Source organism: Crocuta crocuta, unplaced genomic scaffold (assembly GCF_008692635.1).
Source record: "Crocuta crocuta isolate KB4526 unplaced genomic scaffold, BGI_CrCroc_1.0 scaffold166, whole genome shotgun sequence".
NCBI lineage: Eukaryota > Metazoa > Chordata > Mammalia > Carnivora > Hyaenidae > Crocuta > Crocuta crocuta.
Genome location: NW_027531018.1, coordinates 3,165,858 through 3,185,095, shown reverse-complemented (window position 1 = coordinate 3,185,095; position 19,238 = coordinate 3,165,858). Strand labels below are relative to the sequence as shown.

At 37.4% G+C, this 19,238-nt stretch overlaps 1 protein-coding gene across 2 annotated transcripts; it reads left to right on the top strand.

Annotated features, from left to right (window-relative positions):
• Positions 1-8,323: 8,323 nt before the first annotated feature.
• FGG (fibrinogen gamma chain) lies at positions 8,324-16,899 on the top strand. 2 transcript variants are annotated; one of them, XM_077770940.1, is made up of 10 exons: positions 8,324-8,433; positions 8,535-8,579; positions 8,796-8,979; positions 9,091-9,184; positions 10,704-10,834; positions 11,377-11,510; positions 12,674-12,858; positions 14,321-14,598; positions 15,997-16,166; positions 16,676-16,899. In XM_077770940.1, exons 1-10 carry the CDS (start codon positions 8,356-8,358, stop codon positions 16,688-16,690), a joined length of 1,314 nt encoding a protein of 437 aa, XP_077627066.1. In that variant the 5' UTR covers positions 8,324-8,355; the 3' UTR covers positions 16,691-16,899. The 2 variants fall into 2 exon arrangements, with proteins under 2 accessions (XP_077627066.1, XP_077627065.1); XM_077770939.1 differs by lacking the exon at positions 16,676-16,899 and having other exon boundaries at positions 15,997-16,475.
• The last annotated feature ends 2,339 nt before the right edge of the window (positions 16,900-19,238 follow it).

Here is a 19,238-nt window from a genome sequence, read left to right as displayed (position 1 = left end):
TAATATTTAGTAATATTTTAGTAAAATAAACTTCGTTCATTAAACAAGTATTTATTGAGGAAGTGCCTTGTTTTAAGTGCTACAGGTAATAGCAGGCAAAAATTCTTACCTTTGGGGCGCCTGGGGGACTCAGTCGGTTAAACATCCAACTTTGGCTCAGATCATGATCTCACAGTTCATGGGTTCAAGCCCCACTTCAGGCTCTGTGCTGACAGCTCAGAGCCTGGAGCCTGCTTCGGATTCTGTGTCTCCCTCTCTCTCTGCCCCTCCCCAGCTCGTGCTGTGTCTCTCTCTGTCTCAAAAATAAATAAACGTTAAAAATTTTTTTAAAAAATCCTTACCTTCATGGGGCTTACATAAAATTTATGTTAATCACTTTATGATAATATGATTATAATATTGTTTTAAAATTTTATGGGATTGTGATATCTTAATCCGATTTAGAATATCTGACTACTAAACTATATTGGGTATATTTTTGTGAAGGAGTGTAAATACAAGGTTGAGAAGTTTGTATTTTCTTGGCTCGGGGGAAGAGAGTCCTAGAAGGTTTATGATGAAGATCATCGTAGTTCCTTCATAGCACACCAGACAGAAGAAGAGTGAGTGGATGGATTTCAGCACGTTTGGGGGCTAACTTTCACAGGGTTCCACTACTTTACACTCTGCCACTTCCTAGGGCTGGTCAAATCTCTCACCACCCCAAATCAAAAAATTATGTATGTTGGCTTCAAGCCACCCACCCTCCAGATTCCTGGGAGCCTGCAGGTGGCAATGGCGAGCCAGCCATGAGCCTGGTGAGTAGCCCCAGCACAAACCCAGCAAACCTCACCTTATCCCAGAGGGCTCCCCAGGCTCACCCAATCCCAACCAGCACAAGCTCAGCCTCGTTCATTCCCCTACCCTCCTTTATTTTCCTTCACAACCTTTATTACCAATCGATATTATGTACTATTTATTGCCTCTTTCTTTCCACTACAGTGTAAACTTGACAGCAGAATCTTTGTCTATTTTGCCCATTGTATTGACCAAGGAGGGCCTGGCAAATAGTCCACACTCAATAAACAGTGAGCAGCCGGTGGAGGAGCATCAGGGGACAATGTGTAGTTGCCTTTTAACCGAATTTTGGGGTGCATACTTGATTGGGCATTACTTTGAGAATTTTCCAAGGATAATTCTATACAGTACCTGTGTCAGAGCCAGAGGCAGCTTACCATAGACGGAGGGTATGAAGAGTGTGAGGATGAGGCTTTCCATACCCCTAATGAGATGATACAGTATTCAATATTAATGAAATGCTCATGGAGAATTAACCTAAAAAAAGTATTGGGTGATATCCAGAAAAAGTATGGATATGAGAATGTCAGGTAGCTTTCTGACTCAGAGAGGGATGCATGATTAAGCAATTGGTTTCCGGGATCTTGGTAAATGGATTTCCCTGTGTTGTTTATAAAAGATGAAACACAGTGTTCTGAATTTTTGACTGATTTTGTTTCTTTATGGCTGAGCCTGTCCTAGTTAGCTCCTGTTCTTCAGTAACTTACTGGCCCAGTAATTATCAACCAAGAATGTGGTTTACACTCTGGTCTTCCTTGCAAAACAGTCAGTAAATATTTGGGCTTTTGCAAATCGCATCTCTGTTTATCAAGTGGAGGTCACTGTTCTATCACTCAAGGTAAAGCATACACAGCAATCTATGTTTAAAGAAGAGTAATTAATGTATGTCACCTTTCAAGGAAAAAGCCACGTCCTCCAAAATGTCAATAAAAAGTTACTCTTTGTATACAGTGTATTCTTTATGGATTACATTTGAATTGAAAGGACCATAGTGCCATCACATTAAGGTCATAAACTAACCCAAGGAGTTAGAATTTAAAACAAAGACACAAGTCTAATCAGTATTGTATTTGCTCTCATTCAAGACCGAAGTTCAGATCAAAGGCAGGCATTATGTAAGATAAGATGGATCACTTTGTTTATCTAATAGCATTTTCTATTCTCCTTAGCTGCTCTCCTTCTTCAGGAATGTGTAATGTTTTTTCTACAAAGATAATTTATTTGACAAAATGACCAGAGTTATCCTCAAACATAATGCTGCTTCTTTCACCATAAGCCGGTATCTCTACTCAGAGAGTTAAAAGGTCCTGTTTCTCTAGGGCATATTTTTGTGAATATTATTGGCCCCTTTGTAATTTTTTTTTCAAACCGTACTCACTTGCTCTTCATATCTTCTGCCGATCACTGTTAGTGGTGACAATTGTTTCATAGGATGAGGGATCTCATATTGTAGATTACATGAAGATAGAAAGGAACAAACCAGGCACTCAGTAATAGAGGCCAATTCAGCTCTTAAATCTAATACTGACTTGTCTCAATTCAGAGCAGTCTCAGAACATTTCTTAATCTCTAGTCATATTAAAAATGGCTGATTCTTGGCCATATTTGGCTCTGAATGCAATTCTGATTGGGATAACCCTTCTTTCTCTAAGCACTAGGTTGCTTATTTTTCTAACATCTCCCTCTATAGCACTTTGGAACACTCCTGCCCCTAACCCAGATGTTCCAATTGATACATTTGATGTAGCTTTATGAAGTTAAGAAACTCAAAACCCAACTTGTGGCTGCTGCCCAGCCCCCAATGAGAACTCCATATTAATGTACCATGTTGTTTTTCTGTCTTTCATTTACATAGTGAAACTAAAAGCACATTGTTCACAGTCTGTCAAGAAAACATTTTCATTTTCACTTTCCCTGGGCTATTTTTATGAACAAAGCAAATATCCTAACAGACAAGGTTGTTTCCTTTAATGGGATATTTCTACTATTAGGTTGGACTGATTTTCAACCTGTCAACAGGTCATTGTTTTCCTCCTTACTTCGAGGAAAGCCAATTCTGAGGAGTTAGGCTACAAATTTATCTTATACCTATAAATAGTTTATTATTAGACAAACAGAAGTATCATTGTTAGTATTGATTCAAGTTTCCTTGGATGACCCAATGGATCTATCTTCCTTTAAGCTACGGAGAGAATTCAACTCATCAAGTCCTATTGAATTTGAATCATGCAGTCAGCATGGAAAAAATGTTTCCATCTAAAATTGGACTGCAAATTGTCATAAGACAATAAAAACCCAGGTTTGAGAAAGACTATAAAAGACCATCCAGCCAACCTGTCTCCAACTCAGAGAAGACAGGCCGATTAGATAGATATGATAGTGGTAAATATATGTTCATACAACCTTGCACACATGTACTTAGATATGTGTGCGCATACATTATTTTTTTAAATCCGTAAACTTCACTAAAAACCCATTCCATCAGTGAATAATTTTGACTCTAACAATAATATCTTGAATTTGTGTATCACCTTAGGTTAAAAAGAGCTTCATGATTATATTTAGAGTCATGGTTAAGAGCTCAGGTATTGGGCTCATGGGTTTGAATTTCTGTACTGGCATAGTGACTTGCATATGCCACCACTCACCAACCTTTCAAAGACTCTCTTTGTCATTTACAAGATGTAGATAATAATATCTTCCTCCTAAGCTTGTTTTGAGGATTAAATGAGAGAATATACAAAATAGCAATAGCTTAACTACAGTATGACATCCAGCATAAAGAGTATGGTAAAAAAAAAATCTGTGGCTCTTTAATTATTCCTGTAGGTCTCTAGCATTGTCACCAGGTCAAAAGGTCTGAAATTAACTCTATATAATAAAATTCAAATTCAGCAAACAATTTTGGAGCAGAGGTGAACGCAGCAGACAAGTGGTTTACAGAGTAAATTATCACTGTATGAACACCATTAGCAGTAGATGTCGTATTTCCGATTCAGAACACAGTGGATAATAGGCAATTTGGGAGATTATTATTTCAATAAACAGACTCATTGATCTCTGAACTAAATTAAATAATAATTTTGGCTTTAGCACCACATAAGCTATTTTGTCAGAAAACAAACCTAGAAGTGGAGGAAATTTGATTTAACAAATATTCTTCTTTCCTGGAACTCATTAATCATTTATAATTTATCAGAGAAAAATAATTGGCTCAAATGTGGAAGAGAACAACTAGTTAAAATTTAACAAACCTAAGAGATACCAGACTGAATACAGGGCCAATGTAGGTCACTAAATCACTGTTGGTCATTTTGTCCCAAAGAGCATCTTATCTAATATAATTCTGATTGAGATTGTGGTAAAAAGCAAGTCATTTCTTTAAAATTGATTATTCATTTCAAATTCCAACGCAAGTCAGTAAAAGCCAAGAACACAAATACTATACTTCTAAAATTGGATAAGAGAGAATGTCCAATTTTTTCAATTTAAGTGTTCATCAACCTTGTGCATATGAAATTATATATATGATTTTTTATATATGGGTGTGTTTATAAATACAAAATTTAACACAAAGGTATGAATTATTACCTTAAATTCAACAAAACAACACTTCATTGTCTTTAGCAAAAATAATCAGTGATACTGTGCTCTGTCCAAACATACCGTGCATGATCTCTCTTACTAGTAAGAAGTACACCTTCTCACAAGGCACGCAGTTCACTTCCATTAGCATTTTATCTTTCAATGGTGAAACTGATTTTGGTGGAATTTCCATCTAAATTAGACAACCAGATGCTTTATTCTCTAGGTAGCACTAAGGAGTCAGCCTGTAGTTAGTTATGATAGATCACTTATTACAGAAAATACTCTGTAGTCGAAACAGCAAAGTTTGTTCTCCATAAACCAAACCTACCAATAATGATCAATCTTACAATTTTATGAAATGAAGTACTTATTTTACAAATTCCAATTTTCACTTGAAAACATTTGGTAATTCATAATCCTTACTCTTTCTATAAATCAAACAATGTGCTCAGCACATTATTTCATTGAATCCTGGTAACAGTCTTACGAAGTAGGCATTATATTATAAATATTATTTCTATTTTACTATCACAGATGCTGAAACTCAGAGAGGTAAGGAACTTGTCCTGAGTGACATAACTAGTAAGTTGTAGAGATGGGATTCAAACCTAAGCAGGTGGACTCCATCGCTCTTAACAAATATTTTTGCATATTCTCCTCAATGGGCTACATTCTTCTTAAAAGGCAATGCTTTTGTCAGCTTTTATATTTAAATTTTTAAAAGTCAAGAAATAATTATTAGTACAACAAATAAATCATTGCGCATGGTCGATAGTTACATGTTTTAATTATATGTATTTTGGGTAAGTAATAGGTACATATATTCAAAATTCTAAAGACAGAGTATACAGGACAAAATGAAGCCTTTTCTCCAACTTCATCCTTTATCCTTCTACCTCATACCTCTGTAGACTCTAGTGAGTAACCTTGAAAAAGTATTCGGTGCGCATGCTGACATGCATATGTATACATTCTGTTGTCTTTTGTATTTTGCTTTTTATTTTGTATATAGTGTTTTGTTTGGCTAGGAAAAAAGATGTTTTATGTAGTCAAAATTCAACAATGTTTTCTGGGATTTTGAGTTATATTTAGCTAGACCTTTCATATACAAGTATGAATGGTTTCTCTCATATTATATTTCTAGTATTTTTGTGGCTTCCTTTTTTATTTTTATTACTTTTCTAATGTTTATTTTTGAGACAGAGAGAGAGAGAGAGAGAATGAGTTGGGGAAGGACAGAGAGAGAGGGAGACACAGAATCCAAAGCAAGCTCTAGGCTCTGAGCTGTCAGCACAGAGCTTGACATGGGGTCAAACTATGAACCACGAAATCATGACCTGAGCCAAAGTCAGACACTTAACCAACTGAGCCACTTAGGAGCCCAATGTAGTTTCCTTTTTTATATTTAAAGATGCATTTCATCTGGAATTTATTTTGGCATAAGAAGTTAGGTACGCATGACACTTGTTTTCCCCAGATACCTTCCCACTTGTCCTAACACCAGGTTAATGCCATAATTGAAGACTTTTGAAGGCTTACTTTCAGCCCAGTTCAATCCAATGTCATCGAATCATTGTTGAGTGTTAACCATGGCTATGCTATGTGCAGTACCCGTCAAATTAAGTCCACAATCTAAGGAGGTCGCTACAGCATGGATATATACAAGGGAAGATTGTTCTAAGTGCTATGGAAGAAGTAGAGCTGGCTTCCAGAATTTGGGGTTTGCTTTTGGAAAGATAGATATCATAAAATAGGACCTTATGGTTGTGTAGGATTTTGACAGCCAGAAATGCAAGAGTGTGTATGAAGTCAATCCAGGCAGAAAAAATGACACGTAATAAGAAAAACACCATGTGAGAGCTAGGACTAAATGGTGCACCAGAAGGGGATAGTAATGTGATTCAATCCAGTTGTACTTGAGGGTGTAGGAAATAGAATCAAGAGAGGAAATGCAGCACAGGTAAGAAGGACATTTATTATGTTTACATTCACTATGATGGGAGATAGGAAGGCATTAAAGGTTTCTCAGCAGGTGAATGTTACAATCAGAGCTACATTTATTGGAAGATTAATCTGTCAACAGTGTGACAAGTGGTTTGGAGCCGGAAGTGACCGGAAGGGTGTTGGAAGAAAAATCTGTTAACATGCAGTCTAGACAAGTAGTGGAGACAAGAAATAAGAATGTCTCCTCGAGGATGCTGGCTGTGAAAATACAAAGTAGGAAGAAAATAGAAGTGACAATGTGAAGATAGTTTTAAACAACAAGTTTTGACAACTAATTGGATAAAGTCAAGGAGGGCAAGGAAGACTGGGAGATTTTCATTACCAGTGATGTGACTGGTAATAATTGGTAAGTCAGAGAAGGTAACTGTTAAGGAAGAAAGAAAAGGCAACACATGCAGTTTTAGTATATTCGCTTTGTTATGATAATTATGGATTATTTATTGAGTAGGAACATTCATTTCTGTTTCAACTCAAAACAAATTTTCTTTTGTAAGGATTTAAGATGCACATCCACGTGTTAGTATTTCTTTCAATCCAGGTGTATTTCTCCCACTAATATATTTAATTAAAATTTGCAGTAAGCTTGGCTTCAGAGGAAGAAATAAGAAAAAAATAGGAGTATTAATAATAGTGGTAATGCACGATTGTAAATTATCTATAGGAGATGACGATAAACATGTTTTCTCAATATACAAGGAAACTCTAGCGGCAGAGTGAAAAAGGACAGCCTCTCCTTTACATCTCATTTTGCCACATTTTCCTCCAGGCATGCTTCCAGTTACATATAGGGGGTGAGGATTTTCCTAGCCCCTGTATCCAGGCTATCCTCTGAGGTAACTAGACATTTCCTCAGGGAAAACAAGAGTAAGCTCCTGTTTCCCCTCTGCGGCCGATGCGGTGCCAAACCAGCTCGTTCTTCCAAATGAAGAGAAGAGTGGAGCTTCAAAACCCACTACAAATGGAGATCACCTATGATGGTGATCGGCATATGGGTGAAGGTGGTCAGAAGGTACAGACGTCCAGTTATAAAATAAGTCCTGGGGATGTGATGTACAGTATGGTAGCTAAGGTGAATAACACTGAACCGCATATTTGAAAGTTGTTGAGAGACTCGATCTTAAAAATCCTCATCACAAGTAAAAAAAAAAAAAAAAGTATTTTGTAAGTACATGTGAAGGTTAACTAGTCTTATAGTGGTGATCACTTCACAATATATAAATATCGAATTAGCATGTTGTATGCCTGAAACTAATGCAAGGTTATATATGAATTTTATCTAGACTTCCCGGAAAAAAAAAAAAAGGAAGAAAATGGTCAATGCAGAGGGATAGGGATATATTTCCAGGTCATTCATTCCTGGGAATACTGTCAAATTGGGACCTGTTGCTTCCTGTAGGCAGGCAATCTTCTCCTGCCATGGCCACAGGTTAAAAATAGGTGTATGTTACCTCATCCCTTGGCTAAGGATGGACTTGTATTAAGTTGGCTTATGGCACCAGGCTTCATCTTCAGGTTGGGGTGGGTTTGTTCTGGTTGAGGTCAGCTCTCTGTGTTTGCTCTCAGCTGTGTACTGGCAGAGGTTGCGTCACACAGCGTCCCAGGCCCCCTCTCCCCTCCCCGCAATGGCTAATGCTTCACCAGCCTTTGCAGATGAAGGTGCTACAGAGAACAAAGTTTGAGCTGAGCCAAAAAGGAGGAGCTTTCACCTGCGTGCCAAATCTGAGAACCTGACTGAGCATAGGGTCGGAGCCAGGATGAGGAAAAAGACGGGAAAGACCTCCCCACCTTTCTGGAAATAAGGTCCCGTGATCAGCCCCAGCCACTGGCAGTCCGGCCATCCTTGGAGCTTACTTAAAGGGACAAGTGGAGCCAGAGAGGTCACTGTGCTGACACTTCAGGGCTTGGAGCACCGGACACCCAGACACCATGACTTGGTCCCTGAACAGTCAGAGTTTAATCCTCTGCTTCTGTACTCTTGTATTGCTCCCGGCAACATGCCTGGCAGTAAGTGTGCTGTTTATAGAACATAGTTGTTTTACATGGAAACCTGAAAGGGAAGGACATAGTTGATAAACCAGTGACATTTCTCTTCTTTTTTCCTCCAGTATGTTGCTACCCGAGACAACTGCTGCATCTTGGATGAAAGATTTGTAAGTAGTTTTCATGTTTCTCATTGTGTTTGAAGTGGGGAGGGGCAGAGGAATAGAAGGAATTCTCTCACAAATATCATTTGACATTGTAAACTTAAAAAAAAAACATAGTCTAGGTCTTACCTATGTTTATTAGTAGATATTTATGTAATTTTAAAAATTTATCTAGTTTTTAAAAATCAAGACTTCTAATCACTCTAATCGCTGCATTTTCAGGGTAGTTATTGCCCAACTACCTGTGGAATTGCAGATTTCCTATCTACTTACCAAACCGGCGTAGACAATGATCTGCGGACTTTGGAGGATCTCTTAAGTGGGATTGAAAACAAAACCTCAGAAGCCAAAGAATTGATCAAATCAATCCAAGTCAGCTACAATCCAAATGAGCCACCAAAGCCAAGTGAGAAACTAAATACTACTGACCGAGAAAATGATTTGTGAGGTTGTTTTGCTGTTGTTTCAGTGGCTCCATTTGCTTAAGTCCTTTTGTGTCTCTGATCCTGCGTTACAGACACGATAGTGAGTGCTACCAAGGATTCCAAGAAAATGATGGAAGAAATTATAAAATACGAGGCATTAATTGGATCCCATGAATCAAATATTCGGTAAGCATTTTTGTGTTAATTTACTTTCTCAGACTGACTTAGTTTGTATTCAATATTCCAAGCTTCAGTAGAAGTAATCTTTTATTTCTTCCGCACTTATAATATCCAACAGGCATTATACCTGTCTATCTTGAACACAGTGAAGGTAGAGGTTTTTAGAGCATTATCAATTGCATAGGGTTATAAGTGCTTTTTAATAATCATATCGTAGAAAGGTGTTCTAGACATCTTCATATGCTATTGTGACCAGAATTTATGAAAATGGTCACCACCTACCCACCTTCGACTTACAACATAAATTCATACTGATGGGTATTTGGCTGTTGAAAATGAAATCCTTTTAATAAAAATGCCAACAAAGATGTGGTGGGGAATTAGTAAGCAGAGGTATAGGGAGGATCTTGGCTGCAATAGTATATTATATTGAAGGCAGAGCAGGAAAAAAAAATGTACTTTAAGAAACTAAGCATAGCAAACAGTGTAAAGCAGCATGTTGATCACAGCACAATGGACCTGCAGTCATGGATTCTCCTCCCTTCACTTGAAAGTAAAATGGGTCTCTTAACAACTTCCCAGGGACTCACTGACTCTCTGAATATAGGGTCTGAGATACACTTTAGTTTCTTACTCAGATTTTGTTCCTAAATTATTCTCAAAGTAGCATAGGAAATTGAGATAAACAGTGACTGAAGAGAAGTGGTCCAGAAAGGATCCTTCTATTTGGCATCAGAGGCCATTACTGTTATTTTTGTGGTTATTATTAGCATTATAATTTGCATTAGGATTGCCCATCATTGAAGTAAAAGGAGACTATCAGGCAGAAATTTTCTAAGGAGCATGAGAGAAAAAAAAGTGGCCAAATAGTTTGTCTATCCTTCCTTGTTTCAAAAAAAGATACAACAGTCTGCACATTGTAGATGGTTTTCTCTCATTTCTGAATATGTACAAGCAACCCTGTGAGAAACCACAAAAACAGCTTTTTACTTCCCTCAGACTCTTTCCAAAGCTATGTAAATGGAAACAGTAAGAAGAAAGAGAAAGTGTCTGTTATTTTATGTAAGATAATGCTCCAGATACTTTTCCCACGTAAATTAAAGACTGAAGTCCATAAGTAGATCCTCAGATCTACAGTGAAAAGGAATAGCTTCCGCCTGTGTGAATTACTAGGTGGAATCTTTCTTCCCTATGAATATTCTGTCCTAAGAAATATCAGGTAGTCTTCTATTAACCAGGCTCAACACTCATGTAGGCTGTTATTTGCCGCCCTTTCTGCAGAAGGTAAAAATCAAGATGACCACTTACCGTGATATTGTTTATTGATAAGCACTCTGTTATTTTCTTTTCCAAAAAGCTTAGAACTCTAATTCGCCTCAATTCAGTAACATAATTTTATAATTTCTTCCAAGAATGAAGCAATTTATCAGGAAGTACTTCTTGAGATCCCAAAGTATTTTGTAATGAAAATACAAAACTACGCCTCTGAGGGGAATACTCTGTTACCTTATTCTTCTGCTTGTAGATTTTTGCAGGAAATATATAATTCAAATAACCAAAAGATCAATAACCTGAAACAGAAGGTAGCCCAGCTTGAAGCAAAGTGTCAGGAACCATGCAAAGACACAGTACAAATACAGGATACAACTGGGAAAGGTATGTGAAAGGTTTATATTGGGATTATTTTTATCACAGCAAATACATAAAGCAAAGGAGAATGTATAGGAATGTAAAATTTGGGGTGCCTGGGTGGCTCAGTCAGCTAGGTGTCCGACTTTGGTTCAAGTCATGATCTTGCGGTCTGCGAGTTTGAGCCCTGTGTCGGGCTCTGTGCTGACAGCTCAGAGTCTAGAGGCTACTTTGAATTGTGTCTCCCTCTCTCTGAACACTCTGTATTTGCACTCTCTCTCTCTCTCTCTCAAAAATAAACATTTAAAAAAGGAATGTACAATTTGGAAAATGTTTATAGGAATGAATAGATAATCTGGAAAGTGTTTAGCCATTAAATCTAAAGTGTCCAATTGCTTAGACCTTTCTTGAGAAGCTAAAAATAGGAAGGAATGATAATGTGAGAAGAAAATGCTTCTTGGGACATGAATAGTTTGCAGCATGTTAAAAGCTCATTATGAAGGCTGGAACAGTCTAACGGGGATTTCAAACCACAGTAAAACCTTCTTCTGCTCCTTCTCCTCCTTCAGACTGTCAAGACATTGCCAATAAGGGAGCCAAAGTAAGTGGGCTTTACTTCATCAAACCCCTGAAAGCTAAGCAGCAGTTCTTAGTCTACTGTGAAATTGATGGATCTGGAAATGGATGGACTGTGCTGCAGAAGGTATTTTTCCCTCACGATGTATATTTAATAAACACGCAGATAAACATCCACCATATGCCAGTTACTTTTGCAAGCATTTTGTGGACATTAACTCAGTCCCCACAATTTCCCTGTGAGGTAGGTACAATCATTTCCTCTATAGATGAGGAAACTTAGGCGCAAGAGGTTAAGTATCTTGTCGTAGGTCACATAATAAGTAACACATAATAGGTCATGTAATAAGTAAAAGTCGGGATTTGAACCCAGGCAGTCTGGTTTCAGAGTCTGTGCTTTGACTCTATACTGTGCTGGCTCTGCTGTTGTAGACTCAGGATAGCATATAATCACCATCAGAAGGAACTGAAGATCTAGTTCAGAAAGAACTAGAAGAGACTTCTTGCATCAGGTAGCACAAGATATAAGGCTGCCCTTCACAAAAAGACAGTCTCCCAGAGGATACAGTTGCGCCATTCCAAGACAATGGCCATCTGGTACCTCTGGCACCCATTGCCCATTCTTTTACCTTTTGCTTATCTTTTTTTAATTTTTATTTTTTTAATGTTTTTATTTATTTTTGAGAGACAGAGACAGAGAAATAGAACATGAGCAAGGGAGGGACAACAGAGAGGGAGACACAGAATCTGAAGCAGGCTCCAGGCTCTGAGCTGTCAGCACAGAACCCGATGTGTGGCTCAAACTTACAAACCGTGAGATCGTGACCTGAGCTGAAGTCAGATGCTTAACCAACTGAGCCACCCAGGCACCCCACCTTTTACTTATCTTTGATCTCTGTTACAACTAATCCTGCAGGGGGCGCTCAGAGTGAATGACGGAAGCAACTGGGTTGACTTTTCTACCATCGGTATAAAAATCAGCAATATCAAGTTGGGGTTCTGAAGTCCTCTAGGTGCCTTTTCAAAACCACCACCGCTTTAGAATTCACTATGTAGCAGACACTCATTTAAGTATTTCTCTTAGTTCTCTGATGTAATCCTCCAGCAACCCTAAGAAATAGGTATCATTATTCCAATTTTACCAATGAGGAAACTGAGGCAGTTTGCCCAAGTTTACTTAGTAAATGGTGGAATCATACTGTCCACATTTTCAGTAAGGTGTTTATAGCATTTTCTTTATGTGCACTGATGATCCGTTCTCTCCTTTTGTCCATGCAATTGTGTGATTAGAGGCTTGACGGCAGTTTGGATTTCAAGAAAAACTGGATTCAATATAAGGAAGGATTTGGACATCTGTCTCCTACTGGGACCACAGAATTTTGGCTGGGAAATGAGAAGATGCATTTGATAAGCACACAGTCTGCCATACCATATGCATTAAGAATAGAGTTGGAGGATTGGAATGGCAGAACCAGGTACTGTTTAGACAGGACTTCTAGTTTTTGGTGTTGAGACTGTCCAGAATGTGCACGTTACAATAATCACTAGACCAACAGCAAAGACAGTCTGACAAGGGCAAAGAGCACATCCAACCATTTTCCTCAGAAGCCAGTTTGGTTCTTGGCCAGTTCAAAGATATAGGTCACATCCAGGATGGGTAATGTTTTGGTACACTCTACTTACCCTGGAACCACACAGAATAATAGCTAATATTTGTTAAGCATTTATTATGTACCGGACACCAAGTGTGAAATTGTAATTTGATCTAGCCCAAATAACTATTTCATGGGGAGGGCACTATTATTAATCTCATTTTACAGATTTACTTTCCCAAGGTCACATTGCTGGTGTGTCGTAAAGATTAGATTCAAACTCAGGTAGTTTGACTCTATAGCGTGTCCTCCCAATGACTACTTTGGATGAAAAGTGAATCCAGAGTTTTCCGATTTTTTGGTGCTTTAATGACAATTCAGTCAAATCCATGAGCTACCTTAAAATTAAATCATCTAGCTCCTTTGATGAGATATAGTCCCCTCTATGCCCAGAGCTACTGGGGAACTTTGAGCATAGTTTTCCCAGTTAAAATTCAGAAAAACATCTCATACTTTTGTTATGTCTACAAAATAATGAAATATATTGTCTCCAAACATGTATTTTTAATTTTTTTTTCATCAGAAACTGCCGTAATCAGCAGACCATCTCCTATGAGAACACCTCCCATCTCCCAAGTACGGGAGATTAAGGAAGAGGCTAAATATTTTCTGAACATTTCTATTCATGCACCAAGGCCCATTCTTTCCTATACTCCATAGAATTCTGGCCCTTATTCACAATTTTTTTTTTCCAGGGAGGAATCTCTCTCTGATGATACAGCTCATGTTTTGTGGGCCACATAGGACTGTTTTACTTATGTGATGCTCTCGGAAGCCCTCCTTCTTGCCACTACCACACTGCTTTGGAAAAGAAAAATCCCTTTAGGACCTTATCCTTCAGATGATATGAGTGACTAACAGAGGTGTAGTTCCTCCAAGATCATTAAATTAATGATTACTCAGTGTCATTTGCTAGGGCTTATGATAAGTCCATGTGCAATGCTAAACACTTTAGATAAAGGTGGAAAACATGAAGTTAGATTCATCCAAACACCTGGATTTGACATTAGGACTCTATAGGCAAAAAGCATTAAAATGGCTGATGTTTTTAGTTTTCACTGGGATGCCTTGAGGGCTTCTAGATCCATCCTGGGTAGTGTTGATGAGTTCTGAACTGGTTCACATGTCCATTGCCTCATCAGATTTGCAGAAAATTTGACTCAATGAGCACATTTCAGACTTACAAGCGAAGTTAAACATTCCAGACAATTTTCTTATGGAAAAGGGAACTTCTGAGATCCCTAATGAGGGTCAAGATATGATATCTCTATTCCCTTCTTTATAGTACTGCAGACTATGCCATGTTCAAGGTGGGACCTGAAGCTGACAAATACCGCCTGACATATGCCTACTTTATTGGTGGAGATGCTGGAGATGCCTTTGATGGCTATGATTTTGGTGATGATCCTAGTGATAAATTTTTCACATCCCACAATGGCATGCAGTTCAGTACCTGGGACAATGACAATGATAAGTATGAAGGAAATTGTGCTGAACAGGATGGATCTGGTTGGTGGATGAACAAGTGTCATGCTGGCCACCTCAATGGAGTTTATTATCAAGGTATAGATGTCTTCCTTAGATATATGAATTAGTGTATAGTCTATATGTGTATAAAAGATAAAATAAGATAAATAAAAGATATCTAAAAATAGATATAAGGAAATGAGAAATAATTAGTAAAGAATGCTGGGGGGCTTATTGTTTAGCTCTCCATTTTAAGCCAGAATTGGATAATACTAGACTTATACCTCAAATCAGCCCCACTACAAGAAATCCACCCAGTTGACACGTTGGGGTATGGTATCTCTTCTAGCCTTATCATATGTATGATCTGGATGGACTAACATTATCATATTTATGCTTGTTAATATATTAGCCTGGGGAAGCTTCCCATGAGCTATATGACAGATATAACCAGTGAGCAGTGAGCAGGTGTCCAAGGGAATGGAGAAAAGAGCAGGGAAGTAGTGGTAAGGGCACAGGGCCAATAAAGCTTGGGAGGAAAGGAGTCCAGCCTGAGAAGCGTAGGCACTTATTTTGGGCTGGGGGTAGCAAGCTGTAGTTTGCTCTAAGGCTAGAATACTTCTAAACAGTGGACTTACTGATAAACTATCGTTACTACCCAACGGCTGTGTATTGGGGAGGCCCTACTAATTCTGAAAGCTCTATTAAGATAAGCAATCTTACCTCCTTTGGGCACTGTGCTAGTTAATAGCTGATTTGTAGTCCTCTTAAAAGTTATTTTAATTGATCTTTTGGTTTTCACAGTATTTCTTCCCTCCCCTCCCCCTTTTAAACATACCTTTGCACTTACAAACTATGTAATTAGAAGACACTCTCAGGGAAGATGTTCGATCCATGACTCAGAGTAACCATGTTGATAGCCTGTGGTATACTCCAGTGTTGGACTCAGACAATCCTTTACAAAATCACATAAGATCTAGTGCCCAAGGACAAGGAGAAGGCAAATCAATGTAGTTTCCACTGTGTAATGGAGATATAAAATAACTTCCAAGATCTGTTTTCTAAAGTACTTTCCAGTGAATTTGTGTTTTTAGATGACTCTAGTCCATCTCATCAGGAACGTGACTCCTGCCATTCTAACCTGCCATTCTAACCTGTTTGTGGAAAGATGGTCAGTAATAGCTGATTCCAGGATGGCTAAGCTCAGGAAGAGAGATGGATTGGGGACCTGGGGGTTCTTGCCCTCTTAGTAGGGAATATATTTATGTATGGATGTGATCAAGAAGTTCAATGTAGATATAAGAGGTCATTATAGAGGAGTGTATTTTAACTGTAAATCAGGACTTTAGGAATTTTTAGGGGGTTTTCTGATAGCAGATAACACTATAAATTTGATGTAAGTGATAGTGTGTTTTGCAATAAAGCATTCTTTATAGATTTTCTGAGGTAAGGACATTCAGGATCAATTATATGTACATCTACAATTTGTTTTAGGTGGCAGTTACTCAAAAACATCTACTCCTAACGGTTATGATAATGGCATTATTTGGGCCACTTGGCAATCCCGGTGGTATTCCATGAAGAAAACCACCATGAAGATAATACCATTCAACAGATTATCTATTGGAGAAGGACAGCAGCACCATCTTGGGGGAGCCAAACAGGTTGGACCAGAACACCATGTTGAAATAGAATAGGACTAAATCATTTTACCTTGGGAATTAACTGCTAATTTATATTGGTCCACAATGTTTCAGAAACTTTTCTGAAAGTTTCATTTTTTCTTACTCTATTTATTAATTTTGTCTTTTATTAAGAGTATTTAGCCTTAAATGGAAATTAAAACTCACTTTGGATTATATTCCCAAACTACTGAACTCAGAGTTGTTCAAAATGTGTTTAAGAAAACATTTTAGTTTATTTACTAAATCTATAATAATAAAATTATGCCATATTTTGCATTTTAATGATAATATATAATTTTGTCTTGATTTTTTTGTTTCTATTGTTTCTTACATGTTTTAGTATATATGAATAAAATCAGAGTAAATTCTAGCATTTCAAAGGCCTACATATTTTCCCATGTTTATTAGCCCCAAATCATTTATATTTAATTTTTCTTTTTAAATGGGCAGAATTATATCTTTTTAATATATCTTTGTTTTGGTCTTAGGCTGGAGACATTTAAAAGACCATTTCAAAAATGATTTGCTTTTTTAAAAGGACTTTATCTGAACAGAGAAATAAAATATTTTTCCTATGGGACAATGGACTTGCAAAGCCTCACTTCATTTTAAGAGTAAGGAAGAACCCATGTTGAGAACTCCACTAACAGTTTTATGCTGATGATAATTTATCTACATGTCATTTCAATAAACATTTTGTTTCCTAAGACTAGATACATGGTACCTTTTATTGATCATGAAAAACCATCACTTTCCTTCAATTCAGTAATTCCAGTTGGGTAATCATCAGTAGTTGCTGAGTTCTTAGTCTATGCTGAACCTTATCTTGACTCCTAGGTAGTTATGAAGAATATGGAAACCTTGCTTTTGTCCTCCAGGGGATATAAGACAAATATAGGAGAATACAGTAAGCCTAAATGACAAAAATCTGGTATAAGAACATAAACACAAGTCACAATCACATAACTAAGGTTTATGAAACCCAAAGTACAATTGGACATATAAGGTTGTTTGGGGATTCTCTCAGAAAAACCGTTTAGCTGCAGACCCCTATAGCTAGATGTGGGCACCCTGAGAAGACTGCATGTGACTCAGAACAGAGAGCTTTAAGGCACACTCTGCTCTGTCCCTCCCTGGAAACTGATGAGTTGAGTGAATCAAGCCATGACTTCATGCTCAATCCAGGGATGTTGAGGTTTTAGCAGCCAGAGATAAGAATTGGCAACTTTCTGTAAGCAATAGCAAAGTCTATGTAAGCTGGCATAAAGTTGACTATGGAAATTAATTGACTGATTTTATGAGGGGAGGATCCAGTTATTCTGTAGTCCTCAGCTTTGGCTTTGGATTCTCTTCTTTTCCACAATTTCTTTCTAATTCTCTCACTTCCTTGTTTGAGTCCTGATGAGTTAAAAACAGGAAGTCAACTTGTAGGTATACAACCAAATACCTCTGAGGCTTTGGGATAAGAAAATGTTTCATTGTTTGCAACACTCATTCATTTATGTATGCTTGAAGCATTCATTCAATTAACACTTACTGAATGCCCTCACTGTACTAGCCACTGTGTTGGATAGTGGGGATATTGCACGGACTGGTATTTTCCTTCCTTCCAAACCTGTTCTATTCCATCCGGTTCTCAAGTTCCAAAAAACCCAGTGACTCATCTTCCAATATTCCTTGTTCTTCCTTCCTTATATCATCAAGCCTGCCAAACCTACCTGCTAACTATTTGTTATGTTCATAACATGAATTTCCTTCTCTATACCTCCTGCCACCATGTTAATTGGGACATATGACATCTCCTATCAGGATAATGGCAATCATCTTCTTCCTCTCCTCCATCTTATTTTCAACCTTGACTGCTTCCACCTCATCATGCTTCAAACTACTTTTAAACTCAGAATGCATAAAAGACTGCATTATCTTTGTGAATCTACAAAATTCTCTGGGTGAGCAATTTGGTCATAGATAAGAAGAGTTGTATTAATATCATAAGTTTTGTTGTAATAATATCACTTCAGTGATTTATCCCAAGGAAATTATTTTTGAAAATGAAAATAGCTATGTTGGGAAATACAGTCATATATCTAATAAAAGAAATATATAGAACATATTTCACAGTGGAAGAATGGATGAACAAGATGATTTATTAGTACAACAGAATCGAACGCAATGATTACATAAGTATAATATCTCTATAAACACGGAAACATTTAAAAAATAAGTGAAATTTTAAGATGAAAAACAATTCTACAATGATAATTATGTGAAAAGTATCTATGCATACATTTTGAACAAAAGCAACCTTGACATGAATACATTCTTTGTACATATTTATTCTCCCCAACCAATCTAATGTAAAATTTAATAAACATACTAGAACACAAAATAAACATAAGGAAGTTCAAAATCTTTTCTGGTTTTTCAAATGATCACTTATTCAATGCTTCTAAAATATCAATTATAATATTCTTTCAAAAACATTTTGCAATGTTTTTGTGAGTGTCCCAAATATGTATTGGTCTGCATGTTTGGATAATCCAGCATTGGTTGTTAGAGGGAAGCTGATTGATTGGTAGAGAAGGGCTTCTTTTTTCTTTTTTTAATGTTTACTTATTTTTGGAGAGAGAGAGACAGAGCACGAACAGGGAAGGGGCAGAGAGAGAGGGAGAAACAGAATCTGAAGCAGGCTCCAGGCTCTCAGCTATCAGCATAGAGCCCGATGCAGGGCTGGGACTCATGAACCGAACCATGAGATCATGACCTAATCCAGAGTCAGACACTTAACCAATGAGCCACCCAGGTGCCCCAGGAAGGGCTTCTAACTTTCTCTTCATATATCTCTGTATTTTTTGATTTGCTATAATGAGTACATATTAAATTCAAAGTTAATTTTAAAACCCAATGAAATAGAGAAAAACAAATAAACTACAAAATCCTTTTGTTTAGTTACTAATATTTGGTGGTAATTATCAAAGGGCTACAGTTTAAGAAATAAAGCATGAGAAACACTTCCAGACTCAGTTGGATGACATATCCACAAATAAAATA

What these genes read in the sequence shown, in the direction of transcription:
- FGG (XM_077770939.1), top strand. Translation starts at nt 8,356, where the DNA reads ATGACTTGGTCCCTGAACAGTCAGAGTTTAATCCTCTGCTTCTGTACT. An exon ending in ACAGGATACAACTGGGAAAG is followed by an intron (nt 10,835 to 11,376) that starts GTATGTGAAAGG and finishes CTCCTCCTTCAG; the next exon opens with ACTGTCAAGACATTGCCAAT. An exon ending in GATTGGAATGGCAGAACCAG is followed by an intron (nt 12,859 to 14,320) that starts GTACTGTTTAGA and finishes CCTTCTTTATAG; the next exon opens with TACTGCAGACTATGCCATGT.